Source organism: Alosa pseudoharengus, unplaced genomic scaffold (assembly GCF_046254945.1).
Source record: "Alosa pseudoharengus isolate Yale_2024_CS ecotype anadromous, Long Island Sound unplaced genomic scaffold, YU_APseudo_1.1 YU_APseudo_1.1_scf_22, whole genome shotgun sequence".
NCBI classification, from domain to species: domain Eukaryota; kingdom Metazoa; phylum Chordata; class Actinopteri; order Clupeiformes; family Clupeidae; genus Alosa; species Alosa pseudoharengus.
The window spans coordinates 24355271-24376011 of record NW_027468680.1 but is presented as its reverse complement, the minus strand read 5'-3'; the positions used below and the strand labels follow the sequence as shown (position 1 = coordinate 24376011).

At 42.4% G+C, this 20741-nt stretch overlaps 1 protein-coding gene across 1 annotated transcript in view; it reads left to right on the top strand.

Annotated features, from left to right (window-relative positions):
- The window catches only part of alk (ALK receptor tyrosine kinase), a 51485-nt gene that overhangs the window by 22244 nt on the left and 8500 nt on the right, over window positions 1-20741 (top strand). The window contains exons 7-21 of the mRNA XM_076299793.1: window positions 6172-6288; window positions 10563-10731; window positions 11458-11605; window positions 12028-12138; window positions 12228-12369; window positions 14771-14941; window positions 15044-15142; window positions 16273-16437; window positions 16570-16665; window positions 17984-18170; window positions 18671-18758; window positions 18900-18964; window positions 19161-19290; window positions 19562-19659; window positions 20737-20741. The exon at window positions 20737-20741 is cut by the window's right edge and continues 88 nt beyond it. Of these exons, the coding sequence (XP_076155908.1) occupies window positions 6172-6288; window positions 10563-10731; window positions 11458-11605; window positions 12028-12138; window positions 12228-12369; window positions 14771-14941; window positions 15044-15142; window positions 16273-16437; window positions 16570-16665; window positions 17984-18170; window positions 18671-18758; window positions 18900-18964; window positions 19161-19290; window positions 19562-19659; window positions 20737-20741 (1791 nt within the window). The remainder of the gene's footprint in view (window positions 1-6171; window positions 6289-10562; window positions 10732-11457; window positions 11606-12027; window positions 12139-12227; window positions 12370-14770; window positions 14942-15043; window positions 15143-16272; window positions 16438-16569; window positions 16666-17983; window positions 18171-18670; window positions 18759-18899; window positions 18965-19160; window positions 19291-19561; window positions 19660-20736) is intronic.

Below are 20741 nucleotides of genomic sequence, written 5' to 3'. Positions count from 1 at the left end.
ATCTAGCGAGAGAGAACTATGGATGGAGGTAATGATGATGGTGATGATAATTATACTTTCTTGCCATTGAAATGGCCATTTTAATGAGCTTCATATGTGCAGTGAATATTAGCAGGGACAAAGAGTTTCTGGACTGAAAGAAGCATTCAGTAGTTTTCCCTTTGTCTTCTGCAAATGAATAGCCATATTACAAAGCACTGTTGGCTACACCCCCACTGTATTTTCTCTCAATCATAAAACAACAGATTACCGTTTTTGTATTTCACAGATTTTTTGTGGTTTTCCTGTGCTTGTGCTTTTAACTATTTTGTATTCATGGAAACGTGCACCATTAGACACTGAGGCTATAATTGAGGATTTATAATGACAATGGGAATTTGCAAAAGCACAAAATAAAAACCTTAAGCCGTGGTAACAGAGATAAATCATATTAATCACCGTTCACGTCACGATGGTTTCTTGTTTAGTGTTTGATGATGAAACCCTAATCAGATCGTTTTAAAAATAATTTGGGCCTCACTCACCAACCCACTTATACAAATTTGTTCTTAGGTTAGGACAGAACGTATGCACACTCAAGACCTCTTACGCACATTGGGGGGCTGACTTGATTGTGCAAAATAAGTGGTTATTGTTTTTTCGCCAGTTCTGCAGGTGTATGCATTATGAGATTTAAAGGACAACTATACTTTTATCGTTCTTCATTTTATCTAGCATTATGGTCTTCAAAACGTAACAAATGTTTTCCCATTGTATGACCATTCTGCAGTTTAAGAACACCTCATGAATCCAACATAGACTTTTCTTACAAAATATCTTAACGAATTGTAAACAAAAAGCTTTGATATTGAAGATATTGGTGAATGTGGCCCGGTATGTCTGAGAGAATTTGCTTCTGTTACTTTTCTAGGATGTCTTTTAGGTGCTACCATTACTTAGTTAGAAAAAGGTGAATTTTGGCATCACTTATAACCATGACGCATCATGCTCAAAACAGGCTACCTTTAGTCTAGTTTATATTTCAAATTTTCTTAAGTAGAATACACTGTAAGCATATTTGTGTTTGTTGATTTATTCTCAATTCTCCTACTCAGTTCAGTATTCTTGAAGCATAAGCAACATTTTAGTTAAACTCGGCATTCATTCATATGAGGTTATAAAGCATTCATAATAATACCACATTGGTTTTCATATTGTGTAACAAATATGAGTGTTAAATATGTAACAAAAAAAGACAGTGGGTATGTTGTTTGGTTGATTGACTGATTGATCAATTGATCAATCCAAAGTTTATTGTGGTTGTATTATGAGAAAAAAATAATATTTATCACCCAGAGAGAAGAAATACTCTTTTCTGATTGGCTGGCGGGGTGGCTTTTAATTATGAATAACAGGACACCTATGAAGTAGATCTGGTAAAAAAAGTTAATTGCCGTTCCATATCAATGCTTATGAATGGTAACTATAACAACCATAGTAGGACGACGGTTGAGCCTGGAGGCAGGCTTCGCAACAATGGAATCAACTGTAAACAAGCTAACTGTCCATGCTATTGCTGTTATAGGCCCAATGAAAGGTGCACAACAAGCTGAACTAGTGGGCTTCTTTTTAAACGGAACCGCGTGTTTCTTTGCATGCTATAAAGGCATGGCTTTACAGTGGCAACCGGATGATAAGCGGGATAACGGCCTTCGAGGTGTGTCCAGTTATACGGAATGAATGGACTCGGGCGGAGGCAACTCCCCTCCGCTGCGTGTCGGGGAGTTCTTTGCCCCTTGCCCTCGTCCATTAATTCTGTATAACAGGAAACCTCGGCGGCTGTTATTCCTTACATATTAACAGGCTAGCAACAATGCAGTGCATTGTAATGAAGCCTGACCTGCTATATTGTGAGCTGTCTTTCTGACTCTACTGTTTGACGTGTAACACCATTTCAACAGTAAGAAGTGTGTTGTCCTCAGGCCTGTAGCCCACTTCAACTTGATGTAGTTACAGGCATCTTCGTGGTGGATGGCAGCAATTCTTAGAATGTTTAGTTTCGATAGGCAAGCATGTACACAAATATTTCTTGCAAGTGATGGTGTTGTGAGGAACTCTTTCTCTATGTGTGTGTGTGTGTGTGTGTGTGTGTGTGTGTGTGTGTGTGTGTGTGTGTGTGTGTGTGTGTGTTCCTGTCGTCCCTTGCTTTTTCACTCGGATCAGTGCCTCATATAACCTGCCCATGGTCTGTGTGGGTAATAAGGCCACTTCTCCCATTGCTGCAGAACTCTGTGGTGTTTGACGCCCCCATTAACACATCCTGACAGCAGATCTGGCCACTGCTCTGGCCTCCAGCGCCCAGTCACACCTCCACTGCACTAGAATACAAATGGTCTCTTACGGATCACCTTATTGTGGAGAAAAGTTTGACACAGATTTTAAGGAGAGGGTGAGAAAGAAAAGTTTTTGTGTTGTTTCGGAGTTTCCCCGGCTGAAATATAATATTTCGTACCTGGTGTTTCAGAATGCCGTCACATCACTATAGATGTCATGGTTGTAGGTAAGCAGCACACTGGTCCACTTTAGCTCAATTTGTGTTGACTTTAAATGTTCTACATCAGGTGTGTTGAACCTTTTTCAGCCCAAGGACCCCTTGGCTGAGAGAGACACTGAACACGGACCCCCACCCCCGCCCTACTCTGCCAACATAATAATGACGCTGACATCAAAACATGTTTTTGTTCATTACATGTGTGTGCATCAGCATAATATTCTATTTTGGCACTTTTTGGTAGTTTAAGCTTCAGCATAATTGGTTTTGGTGGTAGATTCTTCAGGTATTCTGTGCATTTCTGCACATTTTTGTGCATTTCTGTTATTTATTATTGAAACTTTTTTAGGGGTATTTACCTTTATGATGGCAACAAGAAGTGGTTTTGGTAAATTCGCCTTGGGAGACGTGATATCACACAAAGAGTTACGGATTACAAAATGAATACAATCTTCTGCTAGGCTATAACAGCATACATCTTCATAGTTGTTGTGTTAGTTTGTCTATAGTGTCACCTTGTCCCAAAGCTTCACAACTTGAGAGAGCTCGAACTTCACTACTTCTGAACTCGCATACTACAGAGGCTGTTATACTGGTTGTGGCTAACAGGCATAGCTAGATTTTGATGGATTATGCCAGTTCTCAGTGCTAGGGGGGATAGTTTGGCGGGAGTGTTTTTAGGAGATGATTTAAGAGTTGGAGATGAGAGGTAGCATTTTTCACAATGCCCCATATTGTCAGAGGAGCATCGTGTGGGGGAAAGGGATGATCTGTCTTTTCTGGGAAGCCGGCAAGCGAAACAATGGCAGAGCTCATGTGGCTTGTCATCATAATTAAGAAACATGCAGTTGTCTCATGACTCCTTCAGCACTGGTGGAATGCTCAGCCATCTGTCTTGGTGCATTGGAGATGCAGACAGTGGCTCTCGGAGCGATCCTTTACATTATTTTAAAATCTTTATGGCAATATACTGCCTTTGATGGAGTGTAACTATGGAAACTGAAGGTGCTCATCCACATGGCCTCTTTAGGGTTTCAAAGGGAACCCGTACCCTGTTCTTTATGAATTCTAGAATGTATTAGTAATCAGCATCTCTCCTCTCATGACTGCCAGCGTTGATACTGTATATGTCTTCAAGCTCATATGACACATTCTTGATACATAAGTGCAAATTATGTATATTTTTGTCAAGATTAAGGTACATGTAATGAATCAATGCCATTGTACTGTATGTTTAAAAAGTGCATTAGACTCTATTCAAATTTCTAATCATTCCGTTTGAGTTTCCTTTAAAAATCTCAATGAGCTAAATTGCTTTATTTCAAGATCATGCCAGTTTTCTTGAACACTGAACACTAGACCACCAGTCCCACTCATAAGGAATTATGCAGCATACAGTTGAAGAATATTTTTAGTGAAAAAACATTGGCATGACAAATATTGTTTAGGTATCTGCTGATTATGCAAACAGTAGTATAAGGTATAGCCTAACGAAAGACAAAGGATTCAGTAAGCATGGTTACATCACACTCTGTATTAGTTACTGCTGTCCAGACCCCATGAAGTCTACTATATCCTGATCTGCATATAATTTGCCCAAACTACCATTAGTCTACTAGTGATGAGTGGATCTGTGGATGGCAAAAGGTGATTGTAAAATGCAATCAAAATCCAGGTTAACATTGAATTTCATTGAATTGACTTGCCATGTATAATTGACTGTAGTATTAAAACATATTCTGTAGATAGCCAGCCCAAGTAATAATTCTAATTTAATGAAATTATAGTCACACAGACAAAAGAAATGGCTTGTTGGATAAGATTCATGCACATAGAAATGTACTCATTTGACCATTCTCATTCATATATATCATATTCCTGCATGGCTTTGGCATGTTCATGTTTTGTAGAAAATACGAAGGACCATCATTTACGAGCAGCTCTTGGTTGGTCTGGGGTCATTTCTCCAGCAGGAAATGTCTGTAGATGATTACTCTGTATGGAAACAGCAATGCTACCGGAAATGTCACTATAAGCAATCATGAGGTAGTGAATTAATAGAATTATCATCGTGACCTCAGTATGAGTCCAAACCATTCCTGTTTATGTACAGATGTTTTTTTTTTTTTTCAAATTGTTTTTACAAGTACTCTTTAACAGTCTATCTTAACATGGACTGACTGCTGATATAAAGCAGTGGAAGAAATCACAGAGAGGGTGATTGAGTTGTCATAAGGTGATGATTTGCCGAGAGGGTGATTGAGTTGTCATAAGGTGATGAATCACAGAGAGGGTGATGATTCACAGAGAGGGTGATGAATCACAGAGAGGGAGATTGAGTTGTCATAAGGTGATGATTCACAGAGAGGGTGATGATTTGCCGAGAGAGGGTGATTGAGTTGTCATGAGGTGATGATTCACAGAGAGGGTGATGAATCACAGAGAGGGAGATTGAGTTGTCATAAGGTGATGATTCACAGAGAGGGAGATTGAGTTGTCATAAGGTGATGATTCACAGAGAGGGAGATTGAGTTGTCATAAGGTGATGAATCACAGAGAGGGTGATTGAGTTGTCATAAGGTGATGATTCACAGAGAGAGGGGGATTGAGTTGTCATAAGGTGATGATTCACAGAGAGGGTGATGAATCACAGAGAGGGAGATTGAGTTGTCATAAGATGATGATTCGCCCCAATAGGGGCAGTGGCTGACTGACATTTTCTTTTTTCCTTTTTTCATGTCCATTAGTGCAAAGAGTAAGAGATGCAATTTGACATTTAAACTCAGAACACCTCTATACCAATTGAGCAGGACATACTGTGACTTATTACTTCTGAAAAGGTGGCTTTGATTTAGCTGATGTGACTGGATATAGCCACAGATACAAGTGATCAAAGCATCACGACTGTTGGATATTAGTATTATATATTTTCTAAAGTAAGTCATAAGTAAAACACATCAACACTAACCCAACCATGTGGACTTTCTGCTATTGTGTTGTCTAGACTCTTACAGTGTGTGTTCTGACCTAGTCTGCCCCTCACAACCTTTTCAGCTCTCTTGCAAAATGACCTGGACCTTGTCCAGTCTAGTCTAGACAGCTCTGACGGCAGTGACAATGTTGTTTTGGTTGAGTACATCAACAAGTGTGTAAGGTGCAGGAATTTTCATTGAATTAGGCATTCAAATCCTTGTAATGTTTTTTGCTATCTTCACCATGCTGCTGTACAATGTTTCTGATATATAGATACAGTATATCATTAGAGCAGCGTATAAAAGACCCTATTATTCCTCAGATGGGTCTGAAGATGTCCTCATACTGAGACCTGGGGGAGGGAATAACAGACTTTCCACCATCGTGTGTCTCTGTCCTCCTATACTTAAATGAGCTGCCCAGGGATGCAAAAAGAATTTCAGCAAAAACTGACAAATAAAGTTGTATCGTATCGTATCTTTGTGTATCTTACTTTTCTGCATCATTAAGGAATTCATTTATTGCTTTCATTAGCCACCAGAGACCACAGCAGTCTGTCCACACCTGGTTGCAAACATTGTTTCACCTGCAAATCTATAGAGTAGGTGATGAGAGGCGACCTCATGGCAGCTATTTCAGTAATGTCATGCTCGTTCTTATATCTTCAGCAAATGGAGAGATTCCACCTGTGGTGACGAGCACACCTCCGATGACCGTGAGCCAGGTGCCTGATCAGACCACCATGACCGCCATTCCCGATGAAGGACTGCTCTTACCAGAGGACTGTGAGTATTTACTTCTCTGGCTGCAAAACAGGAAAAGCCTTGAGTTCTGATCTGTGTTTATTGTGTTTGTGGGGGAGTAGAACCAAAACACACACACACACACACACACACACACACACACACACACACACACACATTTTCTCATATGGTGTATTGCTTCAGGAAAAGAAAGTGTGCCATCTACTGGCTTGATCCACCTGGAATCTCCTCACTTGGTTGCATGTTTAATCAAAGGTTGCAGAAAGGCCACTTATTCGGTTTATAACATTGAACTCTCATTTAAATGTCAGTTGTGCCAGAAGGAATTCTCTTTGATCTTCCCATTAAAAGTTCATTTTGAGTTCTTAGACAGGGAATGATATCATGCTGTATCTGTAGAAGGGCAAATAGACTTTTATTATGCAGTCAGCACTACCAATGAAGATTTTGACAAAGCTAAATTCATGCAGGCAGCCAAGTGAACCCACCATTAAGAGGCTAGCATCCATTCAGGCATTGACAAAGCCTGCCAGGCTTTTGTTGTAAATACTGGTTGCAAGACACGGTAATTGCATTAATCAATATCTTGTACTCCTGCCTACAGCGGCTATGATGTTTTGCGACACCCAACCTCCTCTAGTTTTCCCTACCCTGATACATTTCATTGACTGCTTAATCTTACATTCGTCATGACTTGTTTGTTGCAAGACGCCTACACTAATGTACTTGCATCCTCCTAACTTAACTCATTTATTCCTTGTTGCAGGCAAGAAAGAATGCATGTCACATCCTGCATTGCATCATAGGACACTGAGTGTCTAGGGTCATCTCTTGCACAGCGTAATTTCCCATAGTATTTGTGTTTTCTTTACATTCAGATGCATTAGTAGTAAAGTACTTTCATGGTATGCGCATTACATCGTCATCATTGCTTATAACCATATTTTCCACAACTAAAAAGTGTAGTGTGTCTCCCTTATACAAGGTACAGTTGTGCTTACGAGATGACTGCATGCTAATGGCCTGTGTCTAAACAGGTGCCTATGTAATTCAGGTGAAGAGCTGTGTAATTCAGGTGAACCATTGCCGATGTAATTCAGGTAAACAGGTACCGATGTAACTCAGGTGAACAGGTACCGTTGTAATTCCGTGCAATAGTGAGGATTATTCTCACTGTCTAATGAGATGCAAAGTATACATAAGAACCTGACACAAATACACACAGACACACACGCACACACACAAACACACACAAACTCTCTCACTCACACACACACACAGAGAGAGAGAGCGAGAGAGAGACAGAAAGAAATAAAAAAATTCTTACCATTTACTGTACTTTAGATGAACAGTCTGTCTCAATCCTCTATCTGCCCTCCTCTCTGTCTCTCTCCCTCTCTCTCTCTCTCTCTCTCTCTCTCTGTCTCTGACTCTCTCTCTCTCTCCTTTCTCTCTCTTTTTAATCTTCTCAGGCCGGCCACAAACTATTGATTTCCTCTGTTCTACCATTTCATTGTATTCCACGGAGCTAAATCTGGGCATCCCAAATTGCCCTCATTGTGCTGACTCATCTCTGTACTACTGTGAGAGAACTTGACCACTGAAATCACCCCCATTCCCAACAGACGTTGCCCCCACAAACACGTGTGTATTGATGATAAAGAAGTGGAAAATGTCCCCACTCCATCAGCCGTTAATTACTCACTCGCATATCAAGTTTCATATCTTATAATTGACACTCCTTGGGCTCTGTCTCATTTAGTATGACACGCGATGCACAATGCAATGCATGTAATACTGACCTGCATAAACGAATGCTAATTTGATGAACTGGGAGAAATCTTTCTCCTAATTTAATACCACGCTACACACAAGCACCAGTGGATTAGTGCACAGACAAGGAAATTGTCAGAGCATAAACTTGTTTAAAGTAACTTTAAAATGACAAACTTTTAAAGTCAACCTCTGTCATGATTCTGTAGATGTTAAATAAAACACAAGAAATGACTCAACTGATTTATGTTACATTGCGCTGTACGACTATGTAAATGAGCAAATATTGCTATCACCGCCTGTTCTTATTGTGTGGTTTCTACAGCATGGTAGCAGCACACAGTGCACATTTGCCATTCAAATTAGTGCCCCTTGAGTCAATAGTGTCTGCTATGTCACTTAACAAGGAGTCATCTACCAAGGCTAAGTCAGCTGCACATGACGGCATAACACACTTAAGCCCCTAATGTGTTCTGCAAGTGTTCAAAAGCTCAGTTGCAAAGTATACTCATTTCCGTCTGCTCTTTTGCTTTCCGCATAAGGGCAAAACTTGATTTTCTTTCCATTTCTGCGTCCCATTTGGAAACAAAAGCTAATGTTTAAACATTGCGCCGTATGGCTTCTAAAGTGAACTGATCGCACTCAGATGGTATACTGTTTAGAGTAGAGTATAGCCAAGGGAATCATTTGTCTTCTTAACCGTGTTGCATTTCAAGGATATGATTATTTGAAAAAGGAACCAAATCAAACTTTAATCAAAACATCCAAATGCAGAGTTTGTCATTGAGTATCTTTCTGTTATGCAGACTAAATGCTGTTTCTCGGTATCTCATTAAAGCAGACAGAAAGCCGTGCCAGTGTAGCCTGAATAATAAAATGCCGGTCCGTTAGTGGGAGAACAAGTGTAGCAAACACTAGCCTCCAGTGACTCCCTCTGTTCTGTCAACCATCAGGCCTACCCTTACTCTTCCCCTCGCCTAGTCGCCTATGTCAGGGTAAATAGCTTCTGTCAAGGTCCTACAACACTGCGTAAATCTAAAATCTGCCTTGATGATGTTTTTGAACTTATATTTCGTGAAAATGATCAGATGTATACCCTGTTTGATGTGGCTGAATGGAGATCTCATTGATTTGGAGATGCAGAAGAAGATTCCTAGGGATTTCTTACTGTGAATGTGCAGTTTTATGTGTTCTTGTATCTGTGTGTGTGTGTGTGTGTGTGTGTGTGTGTGTGTGTGTGTGTGTGTGTGTGTGTGTGTGTGTGTGTGTGTGTGTGTGTGTATCTGTGTGTGTGTGTGTGTGTGTGTGTGTGTGTGTGTCAGGGTGTGTGTCAGGGTGTGTGTCAGGTTCTCATTTATGCTCTGCATCTCCTCTTCACAGTTTACCCTGTGCCCCGGGGTACATATCTTAATGAAGCCGCGGAGGAAGATTCATAGATCTGCAATGAACATATATATTGTTGAGTCTGTTAAGTGCCAGGCAGAGAGACATAGGAGTCTCATTTAGTTTCCTAAGGCTTGGGGCTCCAGCCACATACAAGGAAATGGAGCCCGTCAATCGTCTTAGGCAAGTAAATGAGATCAGGGCTGGTGTAAGCCATAAGATTTGGTTTGTAGGCAGAAGGGATTTCACCCAGAGTGAGAAGAGAATTCGGTAAGTCCAGAAAGTAGTGGATCAATTGGGGTTAGACAGGGTTGCATCACTCTCCACAGGACAGGGCAATGAGAGTCTCTCCACGTGGAGTCGCAGCCCCAGCTGGTTTTGGACCTCTCTTTGTGCTTTGGTCCTCGACCAGCAGCAGGTTACAGATCGATAGCCTGCCAGATCACACATAAATGTGTCTCAGATTTATAATGGCCGAGTAACCTCCCGTTGGTAAGGTTTGCTCGGCAGGATTGATTAATGGGATGGGAGGGGTATGATGGGTGACTATCAGAGCTGCTTTTGAATAAATAGACTGTATGATGCATAATTCACCGAGAGGGTAATGGTTTATATTCACACAGGTGAGGAGAGATTGAACTGTAAACAGCCACAGTAATATGCCATGTGTTTATCCCATATGGCTCAGCTATTCTGTTGGATTGCCTGATAGAGGGCAACTCGGCTAACACAGTTTCACCCATTTGACCAAAGTCATTTCCGAAATAGTGCAATGTCCATCTGCCAGCATCACACATTACAGAACTAATGAGTAATGGTTATTAAGATCCACAGACCAAACCTGTCCCCTTGGAGAGGAATATGGCTAAGGGAAGTGTTCATTGCTCCAATAGATCACAGGGAGCAGCCATGGAATGTCAATTATCCAGACTGTTAACATTTGTCAAGGAAGAAACAAAAGAATTGAGGCAATAAACTTAGAGGCCCACTTTGATGAGCACCCTGTATCTGTATCGTAACAAACATTTTTGACCCAGGGAAGCGTTCCCTTTTCTTTTTCTGTTACCATTTGTTTTACTTAAAGGGGGAATTAAACCAAGCTTTTTTGTTTCTTTGTTTTTCTTTCTTTGTGTTTGCAGCTTCCACGAAATGGACATTCCTCACATGTGGTGCAATCGGCCCCGAGGGACCCACGCAAAACCAGTGCAACATCGCATATCGCAACAGCAGTGTCAATGTTACCGTGGGAACAAGAGCACCTTTCCAGGGCATCCAAACCTGGATTGTGCCTGAAACAGGGGAATACAGGTAGAGGCAGCACACTGGCTTGTAAACACCTTTACACACACATCCACACATCTGTCTACAGAGTCCCCCAAAGGGTCGTGGCATAGATTTTTTTGAGCAGAGTTATTTTTGTGTTCCCTCCCAATAGTTTTGCGTTCCCTTGCAATAATAAAGTCAGATACTGTATAATGCACACAAACGCATTCATCTAGAAATGCATTGTTACTCAACAGTTATCTATAGGCTACTCCAGTTTTCCACTTATCCCACAGATATTGCATTTGTGCTTGTTTATTAGTTTATTCTATGTTTATTTAAGTGTTATTGTCATCTAGAATAAGAATACATGAAATATTAGAATTATATTAATTTCTAATAAACAAGACTGAAATATTATTCAAGTACTTGAAGGAACATGCCATCTTTTTTGGGAAATTAGTTTTTTTGCTGTCTACCCCAACGTTAGATAAGAAGATAATGTTTCCTTCTCTTCTCTGCACTTGCACACCGCTGTTAGCCTATTGCTAGCCTATAGCTAAACAGGAGCTGTGGGCTAACTGGTCTAACCCAGAGCCGTATCTTTATATGGCTCTGGTCTAACCCACATAAACTGAATTATGCTACGCTAGGCTAACGGTGTCGGACAGGGTTATATTGCACACACAAAGCCATGGCACGTGTAATGTAATGCAATAGAATAGAATAGAGTACTATTAACTCGTGTGTGTTTCCTCTTTGGGCGAACAGAATCACAGCGTACGGTGCATCAGGTGGTCTCAGTGTGATGGACGTGGGCAGGTCACATGGCATCTACATCGTTGGGGACTTTGACCTGAAGAAGGGTGAAGTGCTCCACATCCTGGTTGGCCAACAAGGGGAGGATGCCTGCTCTAATGTGAGTCCACATTTCAGATTTGCACCACACTGTCATTGTAGCAGAATATTTAAGTTGCTGTCGACTCTGAAATAATTCACAGGAACATAGACCAGATGTGGGTAGTCCACACATCATTGCATTTCAGTCATTCATTACACTGCACCAAGATAAATGTACTAGTGTCCCTAAAGGAATGTAAATATGCTACAGAAATATGCATATATTCCAGAGTTAACTAAGCAGTAAACAAGGTTGTTGTGAACCAGAGCACTATGGACAGATGTCTTGTCTGCTGTGCAAGCTGAGAGGGTTTTAGGCTGAGTCTGAGACACAAGTACATTGTTCAGAACTGGTTGGTATCTCTTAGTATTTACAATTTCATGACCTGCCCCTGTAGACATCAGTTTGGTAAATGTTTACACACGTCTCCTTTTGTGCAGGTGAACACAGCTCTAAGTAGATTCTGTTCGGAGCAGAAAGGCCCCATGGTGAACAAGTCTATGATCAGAGGTGGGGGAGGAGGAGGCGGGGGTGCCACCTATGTCTTCAAGGTACTGGTCTGTTGTTGCTCTGCGGTAATTAGCATGTAATGCCTCAGACCCCTCTGTGACCAATGTATGTGTGGTTACCATGGTTACAGGTGGACAATGGAATCCACAAGCCCTTGCTAATTGCAGCAGGAGGTGGAGGTAGAGGCTACAACAGCCATCCCGGAGACCAGAAAGAGATCATGGACACAGACCCTGAGGTTCCCGGGCGTAATGGTCTGTCAGCAGCAGCAGGTATTTGGAGTTTGCTGTTCTTATGTCTCAAACTGGTGATCAAAAGGTGATCTCATTAGAGAATATATTATATTATATTATGATATTATTTATGACCCCCTCCTTTGGTGTTCCTAAAGCAACATGTAGTCTCAATTGTGTTATGGCTCTGTCCAAGTCAGTGTCTCAGAAGCAGTTTGCCACGGCTCGGCACAGGTAGGGGATCAAACAAACAAACAAAACAAACAAAAAATCCCATTTACGTATCCAGGACATGCACACATCTGATGAAGAGGCCCAAAACATGTTTGAGTCCCATAAGCCTTAATTCCCTTCACAAGCACAGGGCTGACACTGCTGCTCTAAAGCTACAGTATGTACTACTGGAGAAGCAGCTGTGCATCATCAGCATAGCAGTGAAAAGAAATGTTACAGTTATAAAAATGGGACCCAATGGCAATAGGGTGAAGGAGAATAAAGATACATCAGTTTATACAACAGTTCTATGAGTCACAATATTAGCCATTCTCCTTCCAAATGAGGCGTTACATCATTGGCGAGCAATGACCTGCTTTTTCTCACATTTTAAAAATGAATGCAGAATGCAGTGTTGACTGTCTGCCATAGAACTCAATAGAGAGGGATTATTAGTGGTGAAGAGTTGGAGTGGAGTTGTTCCAGGATATCCACAGTCACAGAAATTAATCAATTGTTCAACCAGATCTAACTGTTGTGTAATTTATAAACAGGAGTTGGAAATGAAATGGCAGGTTTGTTCCAGTGGTGCACGGCAGTATATTAAGTGGATGAGGAAGCCACTTTTTAAACTTGTTAATAATGCACCGACAATATATGCCGACATATTTGATCGTGGTGCAAACAATGTAAGGTTATTAAGCAGCACAGGAAAGGACATCAAATTGGACCACACTCTTTTTGTTATTGTACATATAAAATCTCAGTTGCTCAATTTCATAGGAGCTTTACATTGGCAATGAAAATGAGATTGAACACTGATCTTTATAGTGAATATCTACAGTAGCAAACCTAGTCTTTTTCAAATTTATGTCATCTTGCTTTTGTTATGAGCCTGTAAAATGTTGTGAAAGCCCTCTAGTGCAGTTGATATCAGTGAGTCTCAGACCACTGTGGTCCAGGTGTGCTTACAGATATTTGTAGTATCTAGCCTTTTGATGGAGGCTGGGGTCAAAGAAGGCTTAATCCTGCGGGAGTCCTCAAAGAGCTGCTTCATTCTGCCAGCAGTGTTCCATTGCAGATTACTCACCAAGCACACACAATACATGGAACTAGTACACCTCTGTATTCCATAACCAGTGCGCCCCACTGTGGTGTGTGCGCAGTCAACAGTGAACTTCTGGAGATGGCATCATACATTGCGGAGGCCTTTTTACTTGGCTAAGCCTTAGGTTGAAAATGTTTGACAGACTCATAATTCCCCCAAAAGGTCATCCAAGCACTAAACACAGAACGAGTCCAAATGAAGTGTATGTGTGAATGTGAGTGTGTGTGGGGGGGTCTATAGAGGCTGTTAAAGGGCATGTACAAACATGGTGTGAGTTCCATCTGAATGGCACATTCTTATGGCTGTCCTCCATTTCAGCCTGTTCTTGACTGCTAACAAAAGCCCTGGTGAATAAAGGCCTGCCAGTGTCTGACAGTTTGTCTGATTCTTTATTTCAATTCTTTTTTGGGTTGCATGCTGGTCTTTCCACAACCCCACTGCTCACCAGCAGAGAATAGAAGCCATCGGACATGTATTATGCATGAGCTGGGTTTTCTCAGGCTTTAAAATATGCGCAGGCTCTACTCCTGTCAACACCTTTTTGCGTGTTTGTCATTAAAAGCCAGTGAAACAGAAATGAGGGCTGATATCTAAATGTACTTAGTCCAAATGTACTTTCCCTTCTAGCCCACCCTCACTGCAACATCAGTTTTTTTTCCAATCAGATTATTTGTTACTGTACATGTCTCATGTCTATAATTTAGTTGCTCCAAGTCTACTCTGATGTGGAAATAAGTACACCTGGCACATTGATTACAAAGTTTGTCGATACTGCTGTAGGCTGTCTCCAGCTCTCCCAGAGTCCCGTGGAAGCATTGTATCTGGGCATTGAGAAAACACACTCTCTTTATTCTGTTGTGGTGTAGAGTGGGCTTACTACAAAGCGAAATTTGCTAGTTTTTACCAGCAATCTGAATGATTTCCTTGGGGATTTTTTTTTATTTTGGTGTGTTTGAACACAGACGGCATACAGTATGATATTATATTTAGTAGTAGTAGTAGTAACAGTAGTAGTAGCAGCAGCAGTAGCAGTAATAGCAGCAGTATTTATATATATATATATATATTCATATCTACATATTCCTATTGTTTTTAGCATTAGTATTATTCCTTTCCCAGGTGGAGGTGGAGGGTGGAACGATGGCTCTCCTAGTCCCCAGGGAGGGAGGCCCCTGGTGCTGGGGGGTCAGGGAGGGCATCCCTGCCAGACGATTGGCTGGAAGTCCCACGGAGGCTTTGGAGGAGGCGGAGGGGCCTGCACCACAGGAGGAGGAGGGGGCGGCTTCAGAGGTATGTGGTCATTTACCGTATCAGGTGAGGTGGCCCATACTGCATGGGACCAGGCAGTGGTCATCAGCACTCTGCTAACTGTATACTGACTGTGCTGTTTAGGCGGGAATACCTCGAAAGAGAATGATCCTAAAGTGGCTGGACAGGACGGCACTTCATACATCAGTCCAGAGGGCAGACTCTACCTGGAGGCCATGAAAGGTGAGAGATTGGTCTGTGATTTAGTCCATTTTTACCACCAATGGAGCCAATGTTGGCACATTCCCTTTAAATACTCTATCGCTCCCTCCTGTCAATATCACGACTGATCATTATTTGAAAAACAACCCTTATGATGTTCAGAACCAGAATCTAGTAAGGGAATACTACTGGCACACCAGCACACATTAGATACTCTGGACATCTCATAAAAAGCAGTATTTATCAAGTAAAAAATGGTAGCAGATTATATCTACATCTTGTTTTTCCCCAGAGTGAGAACTGAGTGAGTCACACCCTGCCACCAATCTGCCTGAGTGCTGAGTTGTTGTAGTTTTAGTCGGAGTCTCTACATCAGTCTCGGGGCACTGCAGCACATTAAATTAGCCAACTGCCACGGGCCATCAAATATTAAGTGAGCGAGGCAAGCAGAACTGAATCTGAAAGACATTGTCTAACTCATGTGGTCCTGTTGGTTATGCAAAAGCATCGTCTTGTGTAATGACTGCATTGTCCTGCCCCAATGCTAAGTGCAACTCCCCAATTCCACTGTAAAATAGTTGATAGGAACACAAGGATTTCACTGAAGTCACAGTCAGCAAATTAGAACTGCGGGAATTGTTCAGCGAGCATGTTGTGCTTAAATGATCTGGGTCATTCACAACGTCTAATGAAGAGAAGCAGCATTTTAATTGAATCTGTCTGAATCTGAATTTGATTATTCTACCTTGTGTGTTTTATGTTTTCTTTTTAATTATTCTTTAATTATGTTATATACTTTTCAAACTATTATTTTACTTTTGCCCTTTTATGTTAATTTTAATGACCCCTGTGTATGAAATATACTATATATATGCTATATAAATAAACTTCATTTGTCTAGACTAAAGAAAACAAGCAGCACTTTACCTTTACCTCCTTGAGAGCTGAGGCTATGGTTCAACACAGTGTGTCTAGTACTGTGACATGGTAATGGGACTACTTACCCATCGGCAGGTGGACTCAATCAAAAGTGTCGTTTAGATTCTGTCTGTAGTAGTTTTTTCTGTGGATCAACCCTCATTTGCCAATCTGTTCGTGTTCCCTTAATTGCCTCTTTTCTTCTGTGCGGTGGCCGTCGGGCATCTCATCAGTGGTGGACGGCGACGGCGAGGTCATCGTTATCCCTGTGCTGAACTGCAGCCACTGCGAGTCCAACGAGTGCCACCGGACGGAGGAAGGAATCCAGTGTTATTGCGAAGACGGGATCCTGCTGGCCAAAGGGACCATAATGACCTGCCTTCAGGTCAACACTACAGGTATCCGTCATAACAACCGTCCACATCACACACGTGTTATTATGAGCATGCTGAGCTAAACAAGTGAATGGGCACACGTGCCACAGTGGACGCAACGCTGATGGTTGTGCTTGATGTGGGTCTTTGCTCCAGGCAAGCCTCCGCTCTCTCACCTGGCCCTGGGGCTGTCCGTGGGCACCTCGGCCCTCATCGCTGCGCTCCTGCTGGCCGTGTCTGGCGTCATGATCAGTGAGTACAGACGGACACAACACAGAGAGCCATTCACACAGATACACACACACACACACACACACACACACACACACATGTAGACACACAAGCAACACACATTTATACACACACATGTACTTTCACCAAACCCTCAGATGAGCCAATTGCGTTCTTTGAGCTCAGACTCACACACACACATACACACACTCTCTCTCTCACACACACACACACACACACACACACACACACACACACACACACACACACACACACACACACACACACACACACACACACACACTCTCTCTCTCTCTCTCTCTCTCTCTCTCACTCTCACGCACACACACACACACACACACACACACACACACACACACACACACACACACACACACACACACACACACACACACACAGCTACATTAGTGGACAGTCCATCCGTAGCTTCAGTCTGCCGCATGCCCCTCACTAGGACACTGGAAGCCAGAACAGGTGGGCTAGTTGTTCAGGGCCCCAGTGCAGAGTGCAGAGCATGCCCACGTGGGGGTGGGATGGGCAGGTGTGCGCCCGCCCGCCTGGTCAGTCTGGCTAGCCGACGTGTGCGAGCATGAGCAGTATGTTATCTCACACAGACACATGCTCACTGAGCCATCAGCCCACACATCACATTAGCGCTTGATGTCCGACTGGGAGAATGCAGCGGCGCGCTGCCGCCGCCAGGATGAATGTAACACTCACATGATGGATGGGAGCGCTAAGAGCCGCCTGGCAGCACTCATCTATTATCGCCTCATAAATAACCAACTTCTAACGCCATTTGACTAGTGTGGAAAACCAGGGTCAAGGCCACCAAGACCACAACTGTGTGTGTGTGTGTGTGTGTGTGTGTGTGTACGTGTGTGTGTGTGTGTGTGTGTGTGTGTGTGTCTGTGTGTGTGTGTGTGTGTGTGTGACTAAGAGAGTGCATGTGTACATGATTGTTGTGTGACGTGTACATTAAAGTAATGTGGTGTGTACATGAAACTGAATGCAAATGAAGATTTTTGTACGTGACTCTGTGCGTTGTTCCTCACTTTATTGTTTTTTGTGTTTATCTCTGCTTTTTGTGTGTCTTTCTATGTGCTGTGTGTGTGTGTGTGTGTGTGTGTGTGTGTCTGTGTTTGTGTGTGTGTGTGTGCATGTATGTGTGTGTTTGTTTGTGTTTGTTTGTTTGTGTGTTTCTGTGTGTGTGCGTGTGCGTGTGAGTGTGTGTGTGTATGTGTGTGTTTGTTTGTGTTTGTTTGCGTGTATGTGTGTGTGTGTGTGTGTGTGTGCGTGTGTGTGTGTGTGTATCCAGTGTACAGACGAAAGCACACAGAGCTACAGTCCATTCAGCTGGAGCTGCAGAGTCCTGACTGCAAGCTGAGTAAGCTTCGGGCGTCCACCATCATGACCGACTACAACCCCAACTACTGTTTCGCTGGCAAGACGGTCTCAGTCAACGACCTGAAGGAGGTGCCTCGCCGTCACATCTCCCTGACCAGGTCAGACATTACCCTTCTATAAGCCTGAGCCTCGTATGGGCCATGATGTCGACAAAGGCTTTAAAAAAGGACAGACACTGTCATGCAAAGCGGCCTTTGTTGAAATAGACTGGTGTTATTTCATATTGTCATTCTTTGCAGACTATTTCTGCATTTGGCTATTACTATCTGCCTTCTGTACTACTTTACATCACTGCCAACTCCCTTCTGTCATTCCTGCCCACTGCTATAACAATTTACAGTGACCCGTAACATCTATCTATCCATCTCTCTTTCTCTCTATCTATCTCTCTTTCTCTATCTATCTACCTATCGCTTTGGACAAAGGTGTCTGCAAAGTCCAATAACCATAACCTATCTATCTATCTATCTATCTATCTATCTATCTATCTATCTATCTATCTCTCTATCTCTCTATCTATCTCTCTATCTATCTATCTCTCTATCTCTCTATCTATCTAACCATTCTTCTGTCTCCCTTCCTGTGCATATGTCAATAGGGGTCTGGGGCATGGTGCGTTTGGTGAGGTATATGAAGGGCTTATCACTATACCAGGAGACTCCAGCCCCATGCAGGTGGCAGTGAAGGTGCGTCCTACAAGCTACTACAAACAACTTCTGTTTTCATGATAAAATATAAGCTCAGAGTGCAATGGACATATACAGTATGGGTCATTGTGGCGTTGTATCTATGTCTATTGAGTGCCTAATGTCTTGTCTTAAATGTAGACTCTCCCAGAGGTGTGTTCTGAACAGGATGAGCTGGACTTCCTGATGGAGGCTCTAATTATCAGGTGTGCCTCGCAAGACAGAGCATAGGCATTAGAATGCATCCTCTATATTACATTTCAACCAATTAAATCCATCCACTGTATTAATTATGATCAGCACATTATTATTCTGACCCAAAACACCCTCTCTCTCTTTCTCTCTCTCTCTCTCTCTCTCTCTCTCTCTCTCTCTCTCTCTCTCTGTCTCTCCCACTCCCAGTAAGTTCAGCCACCAGAACATCGTGCGGTGTGTTGGCGTGTGCCTGCAGGCTCTGCCGCGCTTCATCCTGCTGGAGCTGATGACGGGAGGAGATCTGAAGAGCTTCCTGAGAGAGACTCGACCCAGACTGGTGAGGACATGCGGTCTCTGTAAGTGTGCATGGATGGATGGCTGGATAGATGGATGTATGAATGGATGAATAGATGGATGGATAGATGAATAGATGGATGATGGATGGATGGATGGATGGATGGATGGATGGATGATGGATGGATGATAGATAGATGGATGGATGGATGGATGGATGGATGGATGGATGAATAGAGGGATGATGATGGTTGGAGGGATGAATAAAATGTGTCATGGTGTATTTTGCTTGTCTGCTCTTTCCCCAACCTCAGGACCAACCTTCCAGTCTCACGATGGTGGACCTGCTGAACATCGCTAGAGACATCGCTCGGGGCTGTCAGTACTTAGAGGAGAACCAGTTCATTCATAGGTATCAGAACGTACAAATACACACACACACACACACACATGCACGTTCACACATACACACACACACAAACACACACACACACACACACAAAGTTCCACAGAATGGTGTATCTTGGTATATTGGCTGGTTTCTTTCCTCCCTACATTCCAAATTTCAGTATGTTTGTCACGGCGGCAGCAGTCCCACCTCAGCACCCAACAGCCTCCTCGTTTCCTGCTCTCCTTCCTCACACCAAGACAAACGACTCCAATTAAAACTCATTTACCCAACATGTGCACTAAAATTATCAATCCGCTTAATGGCACCTGGGTCGAAGGCTGGGAAAGGAAGAGACTTTATCCACTTTCACACAGCATTAACATTAACATTCACCCCCCCTGGAGTTCGAAGTTGTAAATAATTTGGGTTTAAGGTGACAATATCAGATTCTCTTCGTTTAGGCCCTTCTAACCGTTTCTAATTTCCTCGTTACTTTCATGTGAGACACACACACACACACACACACACACAGTTAATGATTGTGCATTCCTTTGGCTGCTCAGACACAATAATACCACCCCTCGCTAACTAGCTTCAAGCCTCATATTTGGGAAATGGGCTGTTACAAATGGCATTCTTATTTTGATTAATGTATGGTGTTGTAATTGTTTCAAATACCTGGTTAGAAATGTGTGCACAGAATTCTGAGAATGATATATTAAAGACTGTAGGTTATGAAACCACAGAGGAGTGAGATTTTACGTAAAGACTGTAGGAGCCACAGAGGAGTGAGATATTAAAGACTGTAGGTTATTAAGTCACAGAGGAGTGAGATATTAAAGACTGTAGGAGCCACAGAGGAGTGAGATATTAAAGACTGTAGGTTATTAAGTCACAGAGGAGTGAGATATTAAAGACTGTAGGAGCCACAGAGGAGTGAGATATTAAAGACTGTAGGTTATGATGTCACAGAGGAGCGAGATTGCTGTGCTGGGAGTTCCTTTACTCTGCAAGCTTATTTATATATCAGTGTCATTATAGCCTTAACAGTCTCACTTTTACTTACATACATAACATATGTTTACATCTCATTCACAGAGACA